Source organism: Podarcis cretensis, assembly GCF_951804945.1.
Source record: "Podarcis cretensis genome assembly, chromosome: 2".
NCBI classification, from domain to species: Eukaryota; Metazoa; Chordata; class Lepidosauria; order Squamata; family Lacertidae; genus Podarcis; species Podarcis cretensis.
Genome location: NC_137171.1, coordinates 90,392,862 through 90,409,209, shown reverse-complemented (window position 1 = coordinate 90,409,209; position 16,348 = coordinate 90,392,862). Strand labels below are relative to the sequence as shown.

The window sequence follows — 16,348 nt, the reverse complement described above, 5'->3', positions numbered from 1 at the left end:
GCTTCGCTCGTCGCTTTCCCCCTTGTGCAAAAGGGAAGGGAAAAAAAGGAGGGGAGGCGCGTGGACACTGCGCATGCGTGTTGCCTTGGGTTGCAGCCCGGCGTCCTGAGTACACAAATAAATAAATAAATAAATGAAAGCGGGAGTTGGGCGCTGGGGGAGGGGCAGGCAGGGAGGTCGCGAAGGGGATGCGCCGGAGGGGGAAACATGCGAGCTGCGCTGACCTGGAGAGATAAGGCCGAGCAGTGGTAAGAAGAGGAGGGGCCTCCCTCTGACAAGCATGGGGGGGGGAATGGGGGAGACTTGGGGGGGGGCATGGAGGGAAGGAAGGAAGTCGGGGCTTCGACCTCCAGCCAAAAAATAAGGCCTCCTCCGTCCGCTCTCCCTTCCTGCATCACCAGCAAGTCGTGAGGGGGACGGCGTGCAATTTTATCCCGCGGGCGGCAGGCAGCGTAACACCCCCGCAGCGTCCCTCACGTCCGTTTCTGAAGGCAAATGAGTTAATGCAACCAGCGGCAGCAGCAACAGCAAAAACAACTCCGAAAGATGCTTCCACGTTTAAACTGGAAGCCACAAAGCTGTTAAGATAATGCTTTTGCAGCAGAAAGGGAGCGCGTGGGTTTCCCTTTTTGGTGGAAGGGACACAAATTGAGACCCTGGCAGGTTTCAGTTGTTGGGGGGGGGCGTGCGCCTTCCAGAGCCCCTCTGTCCCCTCGACGGTCCTGTTGTGTCCGTTGATGTAACGTTAGATCTTACCCGCTGAGTTGATGTTCTTCTCCATCGGTAGGACCGGAACCCAGCCATATGGGCGGGGTGCAAGTAATAAAATAATATTAATAATCCGCTGTGGCTTATACTGGTTGTTTTACTCGCCACCTTAATTCTTGTACTGGGAAGGTGGGTGAAGCTTTCATGAGGAAACTTTAACAAAATAAACAGTTGATGCAGGTTCGTTTTTTTCCTAACCCCGTAGGTAGTACAGTGGTACCTCGGGTTACATACGCTTCAGGTTACAGACTCCGCTAACCCAGAAACAGTATCTCAGGTTAAGAACTTTGCTTCAGGATGAGAACAGAAATCTTGCTCCAGCAGCAGCAGCAGGAGGCCCCATTAGCTAAAGTGGTGCTTCAGGTTAAGAACAGTTTCAGGTTAAGAATGGACCTCCGGAACGAATTAAGTACTTAACCTGGGGTACCACTGTATATATTGCTGCACATCATCTTAAAATTCAAATGCGTTGGTTTAATTGAGGTGTATCTTTTTTTTTTTTTTTTGGTACTATCTGTGTACACTTTGTGACACTGGTCTTCAGCTGGTGGGTTGGGACTCACCTGATCGTCACACCAGCACCATTACTGCTGGGTCAGACCATTGTCCTCCCGTAATCCACCACCTTTTCCTCACAGTGGCCAACCAGACGCCTTTGCAGCAGAACATGACAGCAACAGCACTCTGCCCACCTGTGATTTCCAGCAACTCAGAGTCATAGGCATACTGCCTCTGATATTGGAGGTGGAACGTAGCCACCTTGGCCAGTCACCGTTGATAGCCGTGTCCTCCATGAATTTGACTAATTCTCCCTTTTTAATGTATTTTTATTAAATCTTTCTTGGTTTACAAAAGTATGTGCAATGTCTCTTTCTTTTCCCCCCCAAGTAACATTTTTTACAGATCAGTTTCATTTGTTGAGACCATCACTGCCCTCTGTGGAAGCAATTGCCGGCGCTGTGGGTTAAAGCCTCAGCGCCTAGGACTTGCCGATCGAAAGGTCGGCAGTTCGAATCCCTGCGGCGGGGTGCGCTCCCGCTGCTCGGTCCCAGCACCTGCCAACCTAGCAGTTCGAAAGCACCTCCGGGTGCAAGTAGATAAATAGGGACCGCTTACCAGCGGGAAGGTAAACGGCGTTTCCGTGTGCGGCTCTGGCTCTGGCTCTGGCCAGAGCAGCGATGTCACGCTGGCCACGTGACCCGGAAGTGTCTCCGGACAGCGCTGGCCCCTGGCCTCTTAAGTGAGATGGGCGCACAACCCCAGAGTCTGTCAAGACTGGCCCGTACGGGCAGGGGTACCTTTACCTTTTTTTAACTATGCACTGCATTATAAACACTCTTTTTTTTTATTTTAAATTTTTATTATAAAATTTTTCATGAAAAACTCCAGTCATATCAATTTACACATCACATATTTTAGCTTATTGGACCTCCCTCAACTTCTCTGACAATCATTCGTAATTCGAATCCTATCTTCACATTCCTTAATTTTAATATTGCCATTAAACACTATATTTCTGACCTTATTTGCTTACTAACAATATTCCTTGTATTTTCACAAAGCTTCTTTAAAGCACACTAGCGTTGTACAGTCCTCACAAACAGTTTTCAAATACTCCGTAAATTTTCCCCAGTCCTCAAAAAACCTATGATCCTTTTGGAATCTGATTTTCCCAGTTAATTTATCCAGTTCTGCATAGTCTGTTAATTTTGTCCTCCATTCTTCCAAAGTCGGTACTTCTTCTTGTTTCCATTTTTGGGCCAACAGTATTCTTGCTGCGGTGATTGCATACTGAAAAAGTTTACAGTCTCTCCTATTTATGTCCATTCTTGTTATTCCCAGCAAAAAGATTTCTGGTTTCTTAACAAAGCTATATTTTAGCATTTTCTTTAATTCATTATATATCATCTCCCAGAACCCCCTTACTTTCTTACAATCCCACCACATATGCATGAATGTACCTTCTTTCTCCTTGCATCTCCAACATTTGTTACAAGTTTTGTACATTTTTGCTAATTTTACTGGTGTCATATACCACCTATATACCATCTTCATAACATTTTCTTTCAATGTGATACATGCTGTAAACTTCAGGTTTTCATTCCATATTCTTTGCCAATCATCTATTTCTATGTTATATCCTAAATCTTTGGCCCATTGAATCATAACCACTTTTACTTCCTCATCCATTGTATGCCATTCCAGCATTATAAACACTCTCATCTGTCATGAATCTTCCAAAATTCAGCTTTGTTGGATGAGCATGATTTCTAGGGGTGTAAGAGTGTGGGAGAAAAAAATATATATCTAGCCACTGTCTTTATACCATGTGTAATTGTGTAAACGTCTGTCATGTCACCTGTTACCTTTTCTGGAAACTTTAAAAGTTCCAAATGCTGCAACCTTTCCCCTTAGGGACCCTTCATCATTTTGGTTGCCCTTTAAGCATTTATAACTCACATTTCATTGGATACTTCAGTACCACAGCAGAGAACAATTAAATAAAGCAATAATAAAAGATACAGTACATAAAAAGATAATATACAATAATTACAACAGCCATAAAAACAAGTGTTTGGCTGAAATGTTGATTTTTTTTTTTTTTTACTATTGATTGTGTGGGTGAATAATCCCCAGTTTTGTCTAGAATATGTACATTTAATATAGATAAATCGCAATGGCTAGAGTAGCTAAATGAATAATAATAATAATAGTAATAATAAATTTTATTTATATCCCGCCCTCCCCAGCCGAAGCCAGGCTCAGGGCGGCTAACAACAATAAAACAGTACAAAAGTACAGCACAAAGAGCACAAACAAAATAAAGTCAGTGTTTTGATGTAATGCTTTGAGTATGTAAATTGCAGCCTTTTGATTTGGCAGATATGAAATGTCTTGAAAATGGTGTGATTGAGGAAATGTATGAATGACAATTGTGGTGTATGAATATTACTCTGAACCTACAGCCACAAATTGAATTCTTTTCAAAATACTCATTCTGTAGGGTAGTGATCTATATCTAGAGATCTTGTTTTTTATGTACCATATGGGAAAATATTGGGGATATGAGGAGTTTGGTGTGCCATTTAATACCTTCCTTTGTTTTCACAGTATATATGACCTTGCTTTTAAGCCTGATGGAACTCAACTAATAATTGCAGCTGGAAACAGATTACTGGTACGAGGTTTTCTTTAAAAAACAACAACAACCCACCCACTCTTATTTGTTAATTAACATATTGAAATATTTGGTAGATTAATTTATCAAAAGAACTCTTATTTCTTTATTATTTACTATAACACATATGGTAATCTATTGAAAGAACTCTTATCCCTTCTCTATCTAATGTAACACATTTTTTAAAAAAAATCTTACAACTGTGATGTAATTTGACTATGTTAAAAGCTAATTACTTTTTAGCTATTTAACATCTTTAAACAGAGAGAAGGCTCTTGTCTTTGTTTTGATAAATTAAGCTGAGCTGGAAGAAGTCAATAGCTATTTTAAGTAGATACACCAAATTATCTGTCTGCATATTTCATAGATGCTTTTTTCCAATTTCCTAATGTTTGTCATTATTTGTAAAGTTTGCCTCTAATTTCTTGTTGTGGATTTATGAATGGTTTCTAAGTACATGATGTAAGAAGTTAAGTGAAGGTAGGTCTACACCAGCCTTGCAAATAAGCCCATAAAGATACTAGCCTGTGGCTTTTGTTTTTCATGCCTGAAGGCTGGTGGCCTGAATTTCCATGCTGGTTATGAGGAAGGGGAAAGTTCCCTTCTCCAGCTCAATATGGAAATACAGGGTACTAGCCTCTGCTAGAAAAAAAAAGCCTTCTAGCAAGAGTTTGTGGGAAAGGGATGGGCTTCCCTTCTTTTGTGAACAACATGGAAGCTAAGCAGACTGGCAGAGGTGGGACAAAGAGACTCATTTCTTCTCTGCCAGCCTGCTCACTTACCAGTATGGCAGGGATGGGGAACCTCTGGATATTGTTGGACTACAACTTTCATTGTCCTTGGCCAGTGACCATGCTAGCTGGAGCTGATGGAAGCGTAGTTCAACAATTATCTGGAGGGTTGCAGGTTCCCCATTCCTGGTGTATGGAGTTTCATGCACTTCCATGGATTTTTTTCTTGCTTATGACAGTCAGGAGATTTATTAAATGTAAGGCTAGTCTTTACACTCCTTCGATAAGAGGTTGCTATGCACACTTTGGAAATTGGTTTGGAGGGGTTGGTGCAATGGTATTCAGAGCTTGCTGAAATAAGACTTTCTCATAACTTTTCAGGGCTGGATTTTCCTTTTAATACCTTTCATTTCTAAGCCCCAAGGAGCAGATTCACTGCTCCTAATGTCAGCTCAGTCTGGCGCTGGCTAGAAGCTGTAACACAGGAATTTATTCTTGTATCTAGAAGAAGCAGAATAGACCTGCCCAGCCCTACTCCGCTTTACCAAACCCAGGATCCCCAATGGCCTTTATTTGTAATCACACTGGATATGAAAAGAATAGGGTTAGGCTGTTCGTCCTGTTATAATGCTGGCTTCTATGTGTCAGTCCATTAAGAAAATTACTTGTTGGGGTTATGTTTTAAAAGTCATGTAACTGCTACTTTTAAAAAAATGAATAAACAGAAGAGAGCCTGTATCTGGACTGAGAAACATAGGAAGCTGCCTTGGTTTGTCTAGGGCTATAGCGTTAATTTGTGTGCCTAATTCTTAGACTTATCTCTTTATTTTATCTCTACAGGTATATGACACTTCGGATGGAACATTAATCCAGCCCTTGAAAGCACATAAGGATACAGTGTACTGTGTAGCTTATGCCAAGGATGGTAACTTAAACCTTATGGATTTTTTCAAACCATTAGCATTTGATCAGGTTTCATAGGAACAGAGTGTCATTTGCATTTATATCCAGTCTATTATTCATAAATATTTTTAAAGAAGTATATCTGTATCACCACACAATGTCGGTACAGTCCATACTATGACAACTGAGTTTCATGTCAGACCAGAGTACAGGTTTGATTCTTGCTCACCTGAAGTCACTCAACTAATAGTAAACAGTGTCATTGCTTTTCTGTGTGCTTTAGACTTACCAGTTGCAATAAACTTATGTGAGCTTCCATAACATTCCCTAGGTAAGCGCTTTGCATCAGGAGCTGCAGACAAAACTGTGATCATCTGGACTTCAAAGTTAGAAGGTATCCTGAAGTACACGTAAGTGGATTGCTTCATGATTATTTTGCATGCCTTAAATATCAGTTTTGAGTATGGACTCCAGCCACTATTATTAATAATAGTAGAAGGAATATGAACACAGGTAAGAAGCTAAACATGCAAACACAAAGGACATTACATCACTTCACCAGGTTAACAGGAGAATGAGAAAACAAGTTGTGAGGGCTGTTCTCACTTCATAGCTCTTGAAAGGGTTTCGCTGCAGTTACTGCACTTCTGAATCTTATAGTACAGATGCATTCTGGATCTGATACTGTGCTCCTATTTTCCTTGTTCACTTCCATCACAGAAACAGATTGGCCCGGCATTGTGTCTGTAAATTCTGCATAATAAACATTATGTTACTGGGGGCGAGGGGGGGGGGCAGGGCGGGAGAGGTAACTCCTTCTTCAAGATTACTTCCTGAAGTGCTTCTATTCAGCATTAAAGGATAACAATATAAGTTGCTGGCTGATGTGTTCTAGGTAAAGTTTTAGTTACTTATTAACAGCCCATTACCATTTCCTTGTTTTATGTATTTAAGAAACTTTTATTCCACTCTTACGGTAAAAATTGTCAAAGCAGCTAACATAGCAAAAACTAAAACAATAAGGAGTAAATAAGAACAGTGTAAAATAGTACCAACAGAAGGAGAGCTGAGTCAGATCAGAGCATTATACTAAAACCCAGCATAGAAAGGCTTGGGCAAGTAAAAATATATTCCCGTGCCACCAAGAAGACAGCAGAGTCAACGCCAGTCAAATGCGCTTGCACTGAGCATTCTAGAACTGGGATGCCACAACTGAAAAGGCACTTTTCATGAGCTGCCACTCATCTCTTTTCTGAAGTTAGGGGGACCACTCAAATAAAGTTCTCTGAATGGGGTCTTGGTAACCAGGCAGGCCTGTGTGGGTAAGGTTTTGCTTAAGAGACTCTGGTCTCTGACTTTTGAACCAGCTCTGGTGCAGTGTTGAGAATCATTATAGAAGTATCTCTGTATTCCTCCCCTCACCCCACACAATGCTTGAACGCTTTATATTTTCAAATAACCATATTGCAGCTGAACTATTTTTAAAGCCTGTTGGATTTTGGTTTGATTTGCACTGAGCTCCTGGTAGAGTTGGGTGAGGCTTAAAAAATAAATATCCAAAGTTATTTGTTTATTATGCCTAACCAGTTTTCAGATTGTTTTGTTTCAGTGTTTCTGGTTAATTTGTTTTAGGCACAATGATTCCATACAAAGTGTATCCTACAATCCTGTCACTCACCAATTGGCATCTTGCTCCTCCAGCGATTTTGGTACGTCTTCCTCATCCTTATAAAATAAAAAAATTCCTTCCAGTAGCACCTTAAAGACCAACTAAGTTAGTTCTTGGTATGAGCTTTCGTGTGCATGCACACTTCTTCAGATACACTGAAACAGAAGTCACCAGACCCTTCTATATAGTGAGAAGGTGGGGAGGGGTATTACTCAGAAGGGTGGTGGGATTGGGTGATTGGCAGATAGCTGTGATGAGCCTATTGACGACTCTTAACGACTGCAATAGGTCTTACAGGAAAAAGCAAGGGGTGAGAAGGTGAAAAATGGCTTTGTCATGTATAATGAGATAAGAATCCAATGTCTTTGTTCAGACCAGGTCTCTCCATGGTTTTAAGTTTGGTGATAAATTGCAATTCAGCAGCTTCTCTTTCCAGTCTATCCAATCTTTCCAATCTCTTTCCTCATCTCTTTCCAATCTCTTTCCTCATCCTTAGTTTCTTAAGGCCAAATCCTATGACTTCACAGAGCATTCAGGAATCAATCAGATAGAAATGCAGTGTGTGCTGTACCATAGGTATAAGCAGTTGAAGGACCCCAGGAAGTTGCAATACAGCAGCTCAGATTGTCTATCTGACCCTGATCTCAGGCAGATCTCAGGTATCCAGAGCTAGTCTTGGCCACTATGAGAGCAGGATGCTGGACTAGATGGGCCACCGGCCTGATCCAGGAGAACCATTGATATTAATGGACCTGTGTTCATCATGCTCATTAATTTCATTGGAACTACTCTGGCTAGGTCCAGACTTAGATACAACAGTTGGTTTCAAATAATCTATCACGTAGAATGCTTTTGACCAAAGAGATAACTGATTAAATGTGGAACCTTCTGGTGCAAAGCATGTGCTCTGTCATTGTGCTGTGGTCCCTTTCTTGGCACTGCTGTCAGATGGTGCATTGTGGCATCATGTAAAGCCATTATGCAGCACATAAGCTGGCAGAGAGAAGGTGTGGCAAGGGGAAGGACTTTGGGGAGTTGTATTTTGTTAAGATTTAGGAGCTCTTCTCTTTCACATTCCCTCGTTGTTGTTGGTGTGAATGTTTTCTTATAATGATGAATGAATTGGATGGTAACACTATGCTGTTGTTATTTTCAAGGTCTTTGGTCTCCTGAACAGAAGTCAGTCAATAAACATAAAGTTAGCAATAAGATCACCTGCTGTAGGTATGTAAAATGTAGTTATTTTGTTATTGTAAATATTAAAACATCTAATGAGTTGCCACACGAAAGATTGAGAACTCAAGGCAATATACAATAAAGGTAAAAACAAAACTGAAACAAATCTGACAATACAATAGAATGGACAGCAAAATTGTCCTCTAATTTGTAGAATTTTATTATACATTTAATTATAAGATAAGGTTCCAGGATGGGTTGGAACAAAAGAGTAAGCAATTAAAGAAACTATATCCTTGTTCTTCCTGTGTGTGGCAATTATTCTGTTCATGCTGTTTCTTCCTTTCCTTGTAAGATGTTATGTTTTTCTTTCCCCCGGTTGTTGCTGTTATTCGTCATGCCTTGAATGGAGCTGATATCCCACTGTCGTTCCAGAAATTTCTCCATCACTCCGCCCCATGCCTCATTGTTTTGCAACTTTAACAACAGCTGCAGAAGTCACTCTGTCCCAGTAAATAACCTTTTGTCACCATTTTCCCTCTCAGCCTGGGAAGAGTGGTCTGTTGATCTGCAGACGATTCAATAAGGAACTGTATCAGTTCCTTGGCAGTTCACAGACTCCTTTCATCCTTCCTTCCAACTGAAGACATATGAGCAATTATTCTTCCAATTAAATTAAATTCCAAGTTCTCTTAGTGTTATTCAGTTCACATCATTAATAATAAAGGATGGGGAAGTTTCCATCATAAACCTTTTGCAAAATAGAGCTTCCTTCCCATTTCCCTTTTTTTACACAGTTTACACAGTTCTGTTTGATGTTATATTCTATATTTATAATCCAAACTCTTCCATCCTCACTCGAAATAAAATTCAAACTAACATTGAGAGGAGGGTTGCTGAATCATAAATGTAGAGAATAAAACTTATAATAAAGAAACCGTAGGCTCCCCCCCAACCATCTTTTGCACTGAATGAAGTCTTATCTCAAGTTCAAACCTTAAAGTCCTTACAATTGGTTTGTTTTTCATCTCATCTCTTCTAGCATGTGCCTGTAATTTAGTCCAATTAAGCTCTAATTAACAGGAGAACCTCTGCTTCCTAATGGCAGCGTTGGAGGGTTTTCGGCAGGCTTTTGCACTCAGTGCCTCCCTGCCCCCCGCATTCCATGCCGGAGTGAGAGGCAGGTACCAAGACGAACTGCGAGTGAAACCCGTTCGCCCCTCCATCCCTGGGGGAAATTTGCATGGATAATTACCCTCAGTCACCCTTGTTTTTCCTTCACCAACAATCTCCTGTTGTCATGGGGGCTGCTTCCATTAAGGCAGAGTGGAACTGGAAGCCAACCTTTCAAAATCACTATTCAGTTAAACAGAGGTTGCCTTATGCTGCTACTGCTCCATATTCTTAATTAGCATGTCCTCTCCTTCTCGGCATGCAGCTGCAGTTCATTTGGGCAAATGTATACTTTAAAGCCATATTTGTCAGTGCAGTGGAAGAGTTCAAGGAGTACTTTGTGTCCTCTTAAGCCTTTTATGCCCACCTCTAAGTAAAAGGTATAATTTCTGTAGGCCTCGTGACTCTCTCAAATGTTGAGGAGGGGGGAATTTTTTCAAACTGCTTTATTATGAATCTTCCCCTTTCTCAGTTGGACTAATGATGGCCAGTACCTCGCTTTGGGGATGTACAATGGTGTGGTCAGCATAAGAAATAAAAATGGTGAAGAAAAAGTCAAAATTGAACGACCCGGTGGATCTTTATCTCCTGTGTGGTCCATTTCTTGGAATCCATCAAGGTAAATGTTTCTGTCCCTATATTGTTTGTCTTTGATAGTGTCTGCACACTAGTCTGAATTTGACTTTTAACAGTAGTTCTATAAATAAGAAATCATTTTGATGAAGCTCAGAAGACTGATTTAATGCTTTCATTTTCTTGGCAATATCAATAAAAATTCTTAAACTTTCTCCAATTTGAAGGGAATTGCTAGTTGCTGAAGTTGCTAAAATTAACTGTTCCTGAATCTTAAAAAAACCCCACAGAAATAAAGCACATTATAACTGATCAGCTCCCTCTTTGTCTGCTAATACAACATATGGGATGTGGGTTGGAGGTTGACTTTGGAATGAAGAATGCCTAATGCATTCTTGGATTGTTGAGACTCTAATAAAATATAAATATATTTTACGTATTTACAGGCTTTTTAATGATATTTGTTGCTTATGTGTAGCCCTGTAGGTCAAAGATTCAATATACTCTATCTCAAATAATATACTGGATTTTAAAGCAAATGTAAAATGTATCTCATATAAATTAAACAGCTGGAAGCATAATAAAACTCTGACCCTACAACTTAATCAAGCCCCCCCCCCACCAAGCTACTCAGTGCTCTTAGAATGCTCCTGGAAGATCTTTAGTGCTTTGATGAATGTTTCTGGTAAGGGAGTTCCATAGTTTATAGGGAAGCTGTATTTGCATAGGTGTCCTGAGAGATAATAATCTCAGGAGCATGTGTTTGGTTAATTTTAGAGCTTGTAATACAAAGTGGGGAAGGAGGCATATATTTAGATATGCAGGGATTGACTGTTGCATCAAATGATATTTGTTAGCAATTGCACGTTTACCATTGTATGTACACACAAGAGGGAGCTGCAGCAAATTCTAGCTCCTTGGTATATGTACCTGTATGGTTCTTATGCTGTGCATACATCAAAACAGTTTTATAAACAATTTAAGGGTTCATATAAAGTTAATACCCTGTTTCCTACTGTTGCACATTTCAGTACAGTCATACCTTGATTTTTGAACAGCTTAGTTCTCGAACGTTTTGCTCCTGAACGCCACAAACCTGGAAGTGAGTGTTCCGGTTTGTGAACTATTTTTGGAAGCCGAACGTCCGATGGGGCTTCCGATTGGCTGCAGGACCTTCCTGCAGCCAATCAGAAGCCGCGCTTTGGTTTTCGAACGTTTTGGAAGTTGAACAGACTTCGGGAACAGATTCTGTTCAACTTCCAAGGTACAACTGTATTTGGAAACAGCTGTATTTTGCGAACACATATAAGAAGAACCCCACTGAACCAGAACTAAAGGCCTAGTCCAGCATCTTGTTCTCACAGTAGCCAACCAGATGCCTCTGGGAAGCTTCCAAGCAGCATGAGTCCAACAGCCCTCTCCCTGCTCATCATGCTCTCTAGCAGTGGGTGTTCAGAGGCCCACCATCGGCAATACTGAAGATGTTACACAGCCATCATGACTAGTAGCCATTGATAGTCTTATCCTCCATGAATTTGTCCAGTCCCCTTTTAAAGCAGTCAAAATTTGGTGGCTATTGCTTCATCCTGTGGAAGTGAATTCTATACTTTAACTATGTGCTGGGCAAAGAATGCTTTCTTTTGCCTGTCCTGAATCTTCCAACATTCAACTTCATGGGGAGGCATTGAAGAACGACAAATTACTGGTATTTTCTCCAACCTTATCCTTCTCTATCCCACAGCGGGAGGGTCATGTTTTCCTAAAGCTTGACAACCAATTGAGTTTGCACTGAAGAAGACTTACTGTCCCTTTTAGTAAATCTGGGGAAGAAAAGTTTCAAAAACTACCTGGGCAAAGTGTTTTAACATCAGGAGAGATGATCTTGGGCTAATCTGTTTTGAAATTTAAGTTTTGTAGCAGTAGGTCATGTGAATGAACAATTGATATTTGCAGTCGATGGGAGAATCTCTGGAGTTCTAGAGAGAGCGAAGAGGAGGAGGAGGCAGGTCACGCCTGTTTAGAGGATATACCAGTTCTGAAGTCCATCACATGCAGTAGTCAGGGTAGTGAGGCAGAGGAAGAAGAACATGAGGAAGATGAGAGCCCTAGGAATGCCAGCTCGTGAGTGCAAAATCAGAGAAATAAAACTATAGTATGCAAGTAGACATATATTTAAATCCTAGCTTGTTTCTGTCTAATTATCAATTTATAATTACAGTATTGCTTCACAGTATATAAACAAAACAGTAATATATATATATATATATATATATATATATATATATAATTTGTGGCATTTATATTCTGTTATTCAGGTGGACTTCACAAAGCAGTTTACGTGAGATTGCTACAACAATAAGCATTGGGTGTTTATTTTTAAAATAAGTTATAATAACATGGAAAAGACAGCCACTTAGACAAAGCTGTAATTGCTTCTCTCTGCTCCCCGTCAGGGCAATTTGTGGTGATAGAGAAGGGAGGGACCATTACTGGGAGCTGGATTATAGTGACTCACCCGACTATTTCTTTTCCCCCCACTCCACTCAAGCCAAAGTGGAACCGCTATTAAGGCAGATAGAGGCTCCTGTGAAGACTGTTGGATGATAGGGAAGGGCCCCCGCTGGAAACTGGATGATAGCAGCTCATCAGGCTATTTTGTGACTGCCTGAGGTTCCCTTAAAGCGACCTCACAGTGTTTGTCCATACATTCCCCTTCCAATAAATTTCTCCATTCTTCACTCTTAAGGATAGTATCCAGCATTTCTCAGCATAAGTTCTGGCAGTCTTCAACAGAAGTTGAATGTTTGCCTGAACTCAAGTTTGGGGAAATTTCCATGTTTGTGCAGCACACCTTGATTCTGGGGATCTGTAGGCCACACAGATGTCTGAAGAGATTCCTGGAGTTCCAGGTAATTGTTGAAAAGGACAGTTAATACAGGTCGACAGTGCTGGGCCCCGTGTTTTTTCCTGCTAATCAGAAACTGGCAGTTTTCCTCTTGAATAGATTGACTCCTATGGCTTATGGCCAAATAGCATTTATTTTAATAGATGGAATTTCAATTTATTTTAATAGAAGGGTTTGAACAGCAGTTTGCCAAGGATCATTTTGAAGGAAAACATGGCAACCTTCTGTAGATGGTGGGATAAGAGGTATATTTAGGTTTTGGAGTTGTATTTTCTTTTGCACTTGTGTGCAGTTGTGCAAGTGAAAGGGAGCTCTACACATATAAGAATGAGGGTCAAGGGACAGTTTTAGGTAAGGTGGGGTGGAGACTCCTTTTCAGACTGAGGAGTCACAGCCCCTCCTGGCCAACCTTCCAGGTGCTTCATGCCACTTGTGAGCGCAGCCAAAATAGGCATGGCCATGCACCTGTCTTCATTGCTCCTCAGCAGTATCAGCTAAGCTGAGGGAGGAGGAGATAACCAGGAAGGGTTCGAACAACCCCTCCTCGCGATCTCTCTCAGAAACGACACACATCCACACAACACAGTCCTCCTTGCCTTTGCATTGTTGGGGACAGATGGGTGGAAGGGGATTAGAAAACTCTGTTTATACAGCTGACAGCCATAGTAGAGAACACTAGGGGCTATCTGTTGCTTTGTAGTTCATCAGAACTGTTTACAACGTATCATAATTGGCTTCTCCTTTTGTGCATTGTAGAGATGAACACAACGACATCTTAGCTGTGGCAGATTGGGGACAAAGGCTTTCCTTTTATCAGCTCAGTGGCAAGCAAGTAAGTGTTATATTAATACAATGCCTTGGAAAGTACACTTTTTATTTTCTTCCTGGGAAAGAATGGAGTTGAAAGTTCCACTTATCCAGTAAGGTGTGACTTTAAAATTATAGGCCTGCTTGCTGGCCCTTTGTACAGTAAAGCATTTATATTTTTCTATATAAATCATTAGCAGCTCATGGCTCGGATTTGCAAGTTGCTAAGGAGATAAAAAGCATTGTCTCCTTGATCATTAGCCAGTTCAAGCTGTACTGTTTCTCAGGTACGCATTAGAGTAGCTCCACAGCTGTGCTGAGTGGTGTCACTTGTCAATATCACCATGTGCTTCAGAGCCAAGGACTGCTGAACAGGAATATCCTGACCAGGCTCCATTGACTGGTTTGAAGAACAAAACTGGTGTATGAGGTAGACTTGCCACCTACTACCAGAGCTAAAGACCGATCGTAACCTAAAAGCATTAATTAAGGAAGGAAAAGGAAAGCCTGTGAGATCAAACAGCGATTTGTGACAGATTTAATAGGAATGTGTATTTAATTACTGCATTACCTATGAACTCTAAAAAATATATATCTGATGTCTTCTTTCATATTGTTCTAGATTGGAAAAGACAGAGTCCTGAACTTTGACCCCTGCTGTGTTAGCTATTTTTCAAAAGGAGAATACATTTTAATTGGAGGCTCCGACAAACAAGTCTCCCTCTACACAAAGGATGGTGTGCGCCTTGGCACCATAGGGGAACAGAACACGTGGGTGTGGACATGTAAAGCGAAGCCAGATTCCAATTACGTGGTAAGAGTGAATTGGTAAAAGCCCTTGCACATGTGGAACTGCAAGGGGTCCCCCCACTTTGGGGTCATGATTTTGTTCCCACTCTCCTTTGTTCCAAAACCATCAAATGTGAGGGATAAGTTAGCCATGAGACATACAGTCGTACCTTGACAAACACCTTAGCGATTGAAAGTTTTGGCTCCTGAACGCTGCAATCCCGGAAGTGAGTGTTCTGATTTGCAAAAGTTCTTTTGGAAGCTGAACGTCCAGCGCGGCTTCCATAGCTTCCGATTGGCTGCAGGAAGCTCCTGCAGCCAATCGGAAGCTGTGCCTTGGAAGCAGTGGCGGAGGAACCCTCTCTCGCAGCCAGGGCAGGACGCCGAGGCGCGGGGCAAACCACCCGGTGACGCACACACGACGTCCGTATGGAGTGTGCATGTGCGACATCCCATACGGAGTGTGCATGTGCGGCATCCTATACAGAGTGCACATGTGAGGCATTCCGTACAGAGTGCGCACGCGCGGCAGCCCGTATGGTTGCCGTGTGAGACGCAGCCCGTACGGACGCCCGTACGGACGGTGAGTGAGCGGCGCCCATACTGACTGCGTGCGCCCTCGGCCACTCTACAGCTGGGAGGAGGCAGGGGCCATCTTGTCCCCCCCCCAAGTGGCCTGCCCCCTCTGCCCCCCACTTCATACACCCCTGCTTGGAAGTCGAACGGACTTCCGGAACGGATTCCATTTGGCTTCCAAGGTACGACTGTACTTCAAAACAAATGGCATGAAGGTGGCTTTTTACAGTTCTTGGAACAACATGTTTCCTAGGGACCATTTCATGCGTTACAAAGAGAGGCAAATCTGAGAATACAGTCAACAGGACAACACAGCTGTTCACAGCTGGTGCTGCCGTATGACACCTGTTTTTTGGCAGACATATTTGTTGCATTCTCCAGTGGTGGCAAATGGATGGCATGTGGATTAAGGTCTCCCGCAAGTGTAGTTAGCAGCCAGATAACAGGTCTGTGCTAGGAAAATTCACTGAGCTCTGTGGCATTTTGCCTTAACTTTAATAATACTACTTCAAAGCTAACATGCACATTTGGGGCATATAACAGATGAATAATGCCTCCAATCTCTCCAGCCTTTTTCCGTTTCCTTTTTCCCTTACATGCTGAGATTTGTCTATTTGAAAAGCAAAATCTGCCTCTTACTTGGTACAATGATCTTTAAAAAAGGTCAAGTAATCTAAGAAGGTTGCCACCTTTTCAGTCTGTTTTATGGTTCGGATACATAACCATATGGTTTTTGACTTCTGGTGATCTTTTGCTTTCTCTTCAGGCAGTAGGATGCGAGGATGGAACAATTTCATTTTATCAGCTGATTTTCAGCACAGTCCATGGCCTTTATAAGGACCGCTATGCTTACAGGGACAGTATGACTGATGTTATTGTCCAGCACCTCATCACAGAGCAAAAAGGTAGCTTTTGAGGGGCATGTCTCTCAACTTGGGTGGATATATACAGCTTAATTGGTGTCTGCATATTTGACAGTAAAGGTAAATGGACCACTGACCATTAGGTCCAGTCGCGGACGACTCTGGGGTTGCGGCGCTCATCTCGCTTTATTGGCTGAGGGAGCCGGCTCAGCTTCTGGGTTATGTGGCCAGCATGAC

The 16,348-nt window shown here is 41.8% G+C and overlaps 1 protein-coding gene across 2 annotated transcripts in view; it reads left to right on the top strand.

The window, feature by feature from the left end:
- Positions 1 to 89: 89 nt before the first annotated feature.
- Positions 90 to 16,348, top strand: part of IFT122 (intraflagellar transport 122) — a 60,471-nt gene continuing 44,212 nt past the window's right edge. The window contains exons 1-11 of one of the 2 annotated variants that reach the window (XM_079964495.1): positions 90 to 248; positions 3,880 to 3,946; positions 5,518 to 5,602; positions 5,912 to 5,990; positions 7,213 to 7,289; positions 8,407 to 8,473; positions 10,071 to 10,217; positions 12,125 to 12,292; positions 13,833 to 13,908; positions 14,506 to 14,697; positions 16,015 to 16,153. In XM_079964495.1, coding sequence (XP_079820621.1) covers positions 208 to 248; positions 3,880 to 3,946; positions 5,518 to 5,602; positions 5,912 to 5,990; positions 7,213 to 7,289; positions 8,407 to 8,473; positions 10,071 to 10,217; positions 12,125 to 12,292; positions 13,833 to 13,908; positions 14,506 to 14,697; positions 16,015 to 16,153 — 1,138 coding nt within the window. In that variant the 5' untranslated portion in view covers positions 90 to 207. The remainder of the gene's footprint in view (positions 249 to 3,879; positions 3,947 to 5,517; positions 5,603 to 5,911; positions 5,991 to 7,212; positions 7,290 to 8,406; positions 8,474 to 10,070; positions 10,218 to 12,124; positions 12,293 to 13,832; positions 13,909 to 14,505; positions 14,698 to 16,014; positions 16,154 to 16,348) is intronic. The other variant, XM_079964496.1, reaches the window with a different exon arrangement.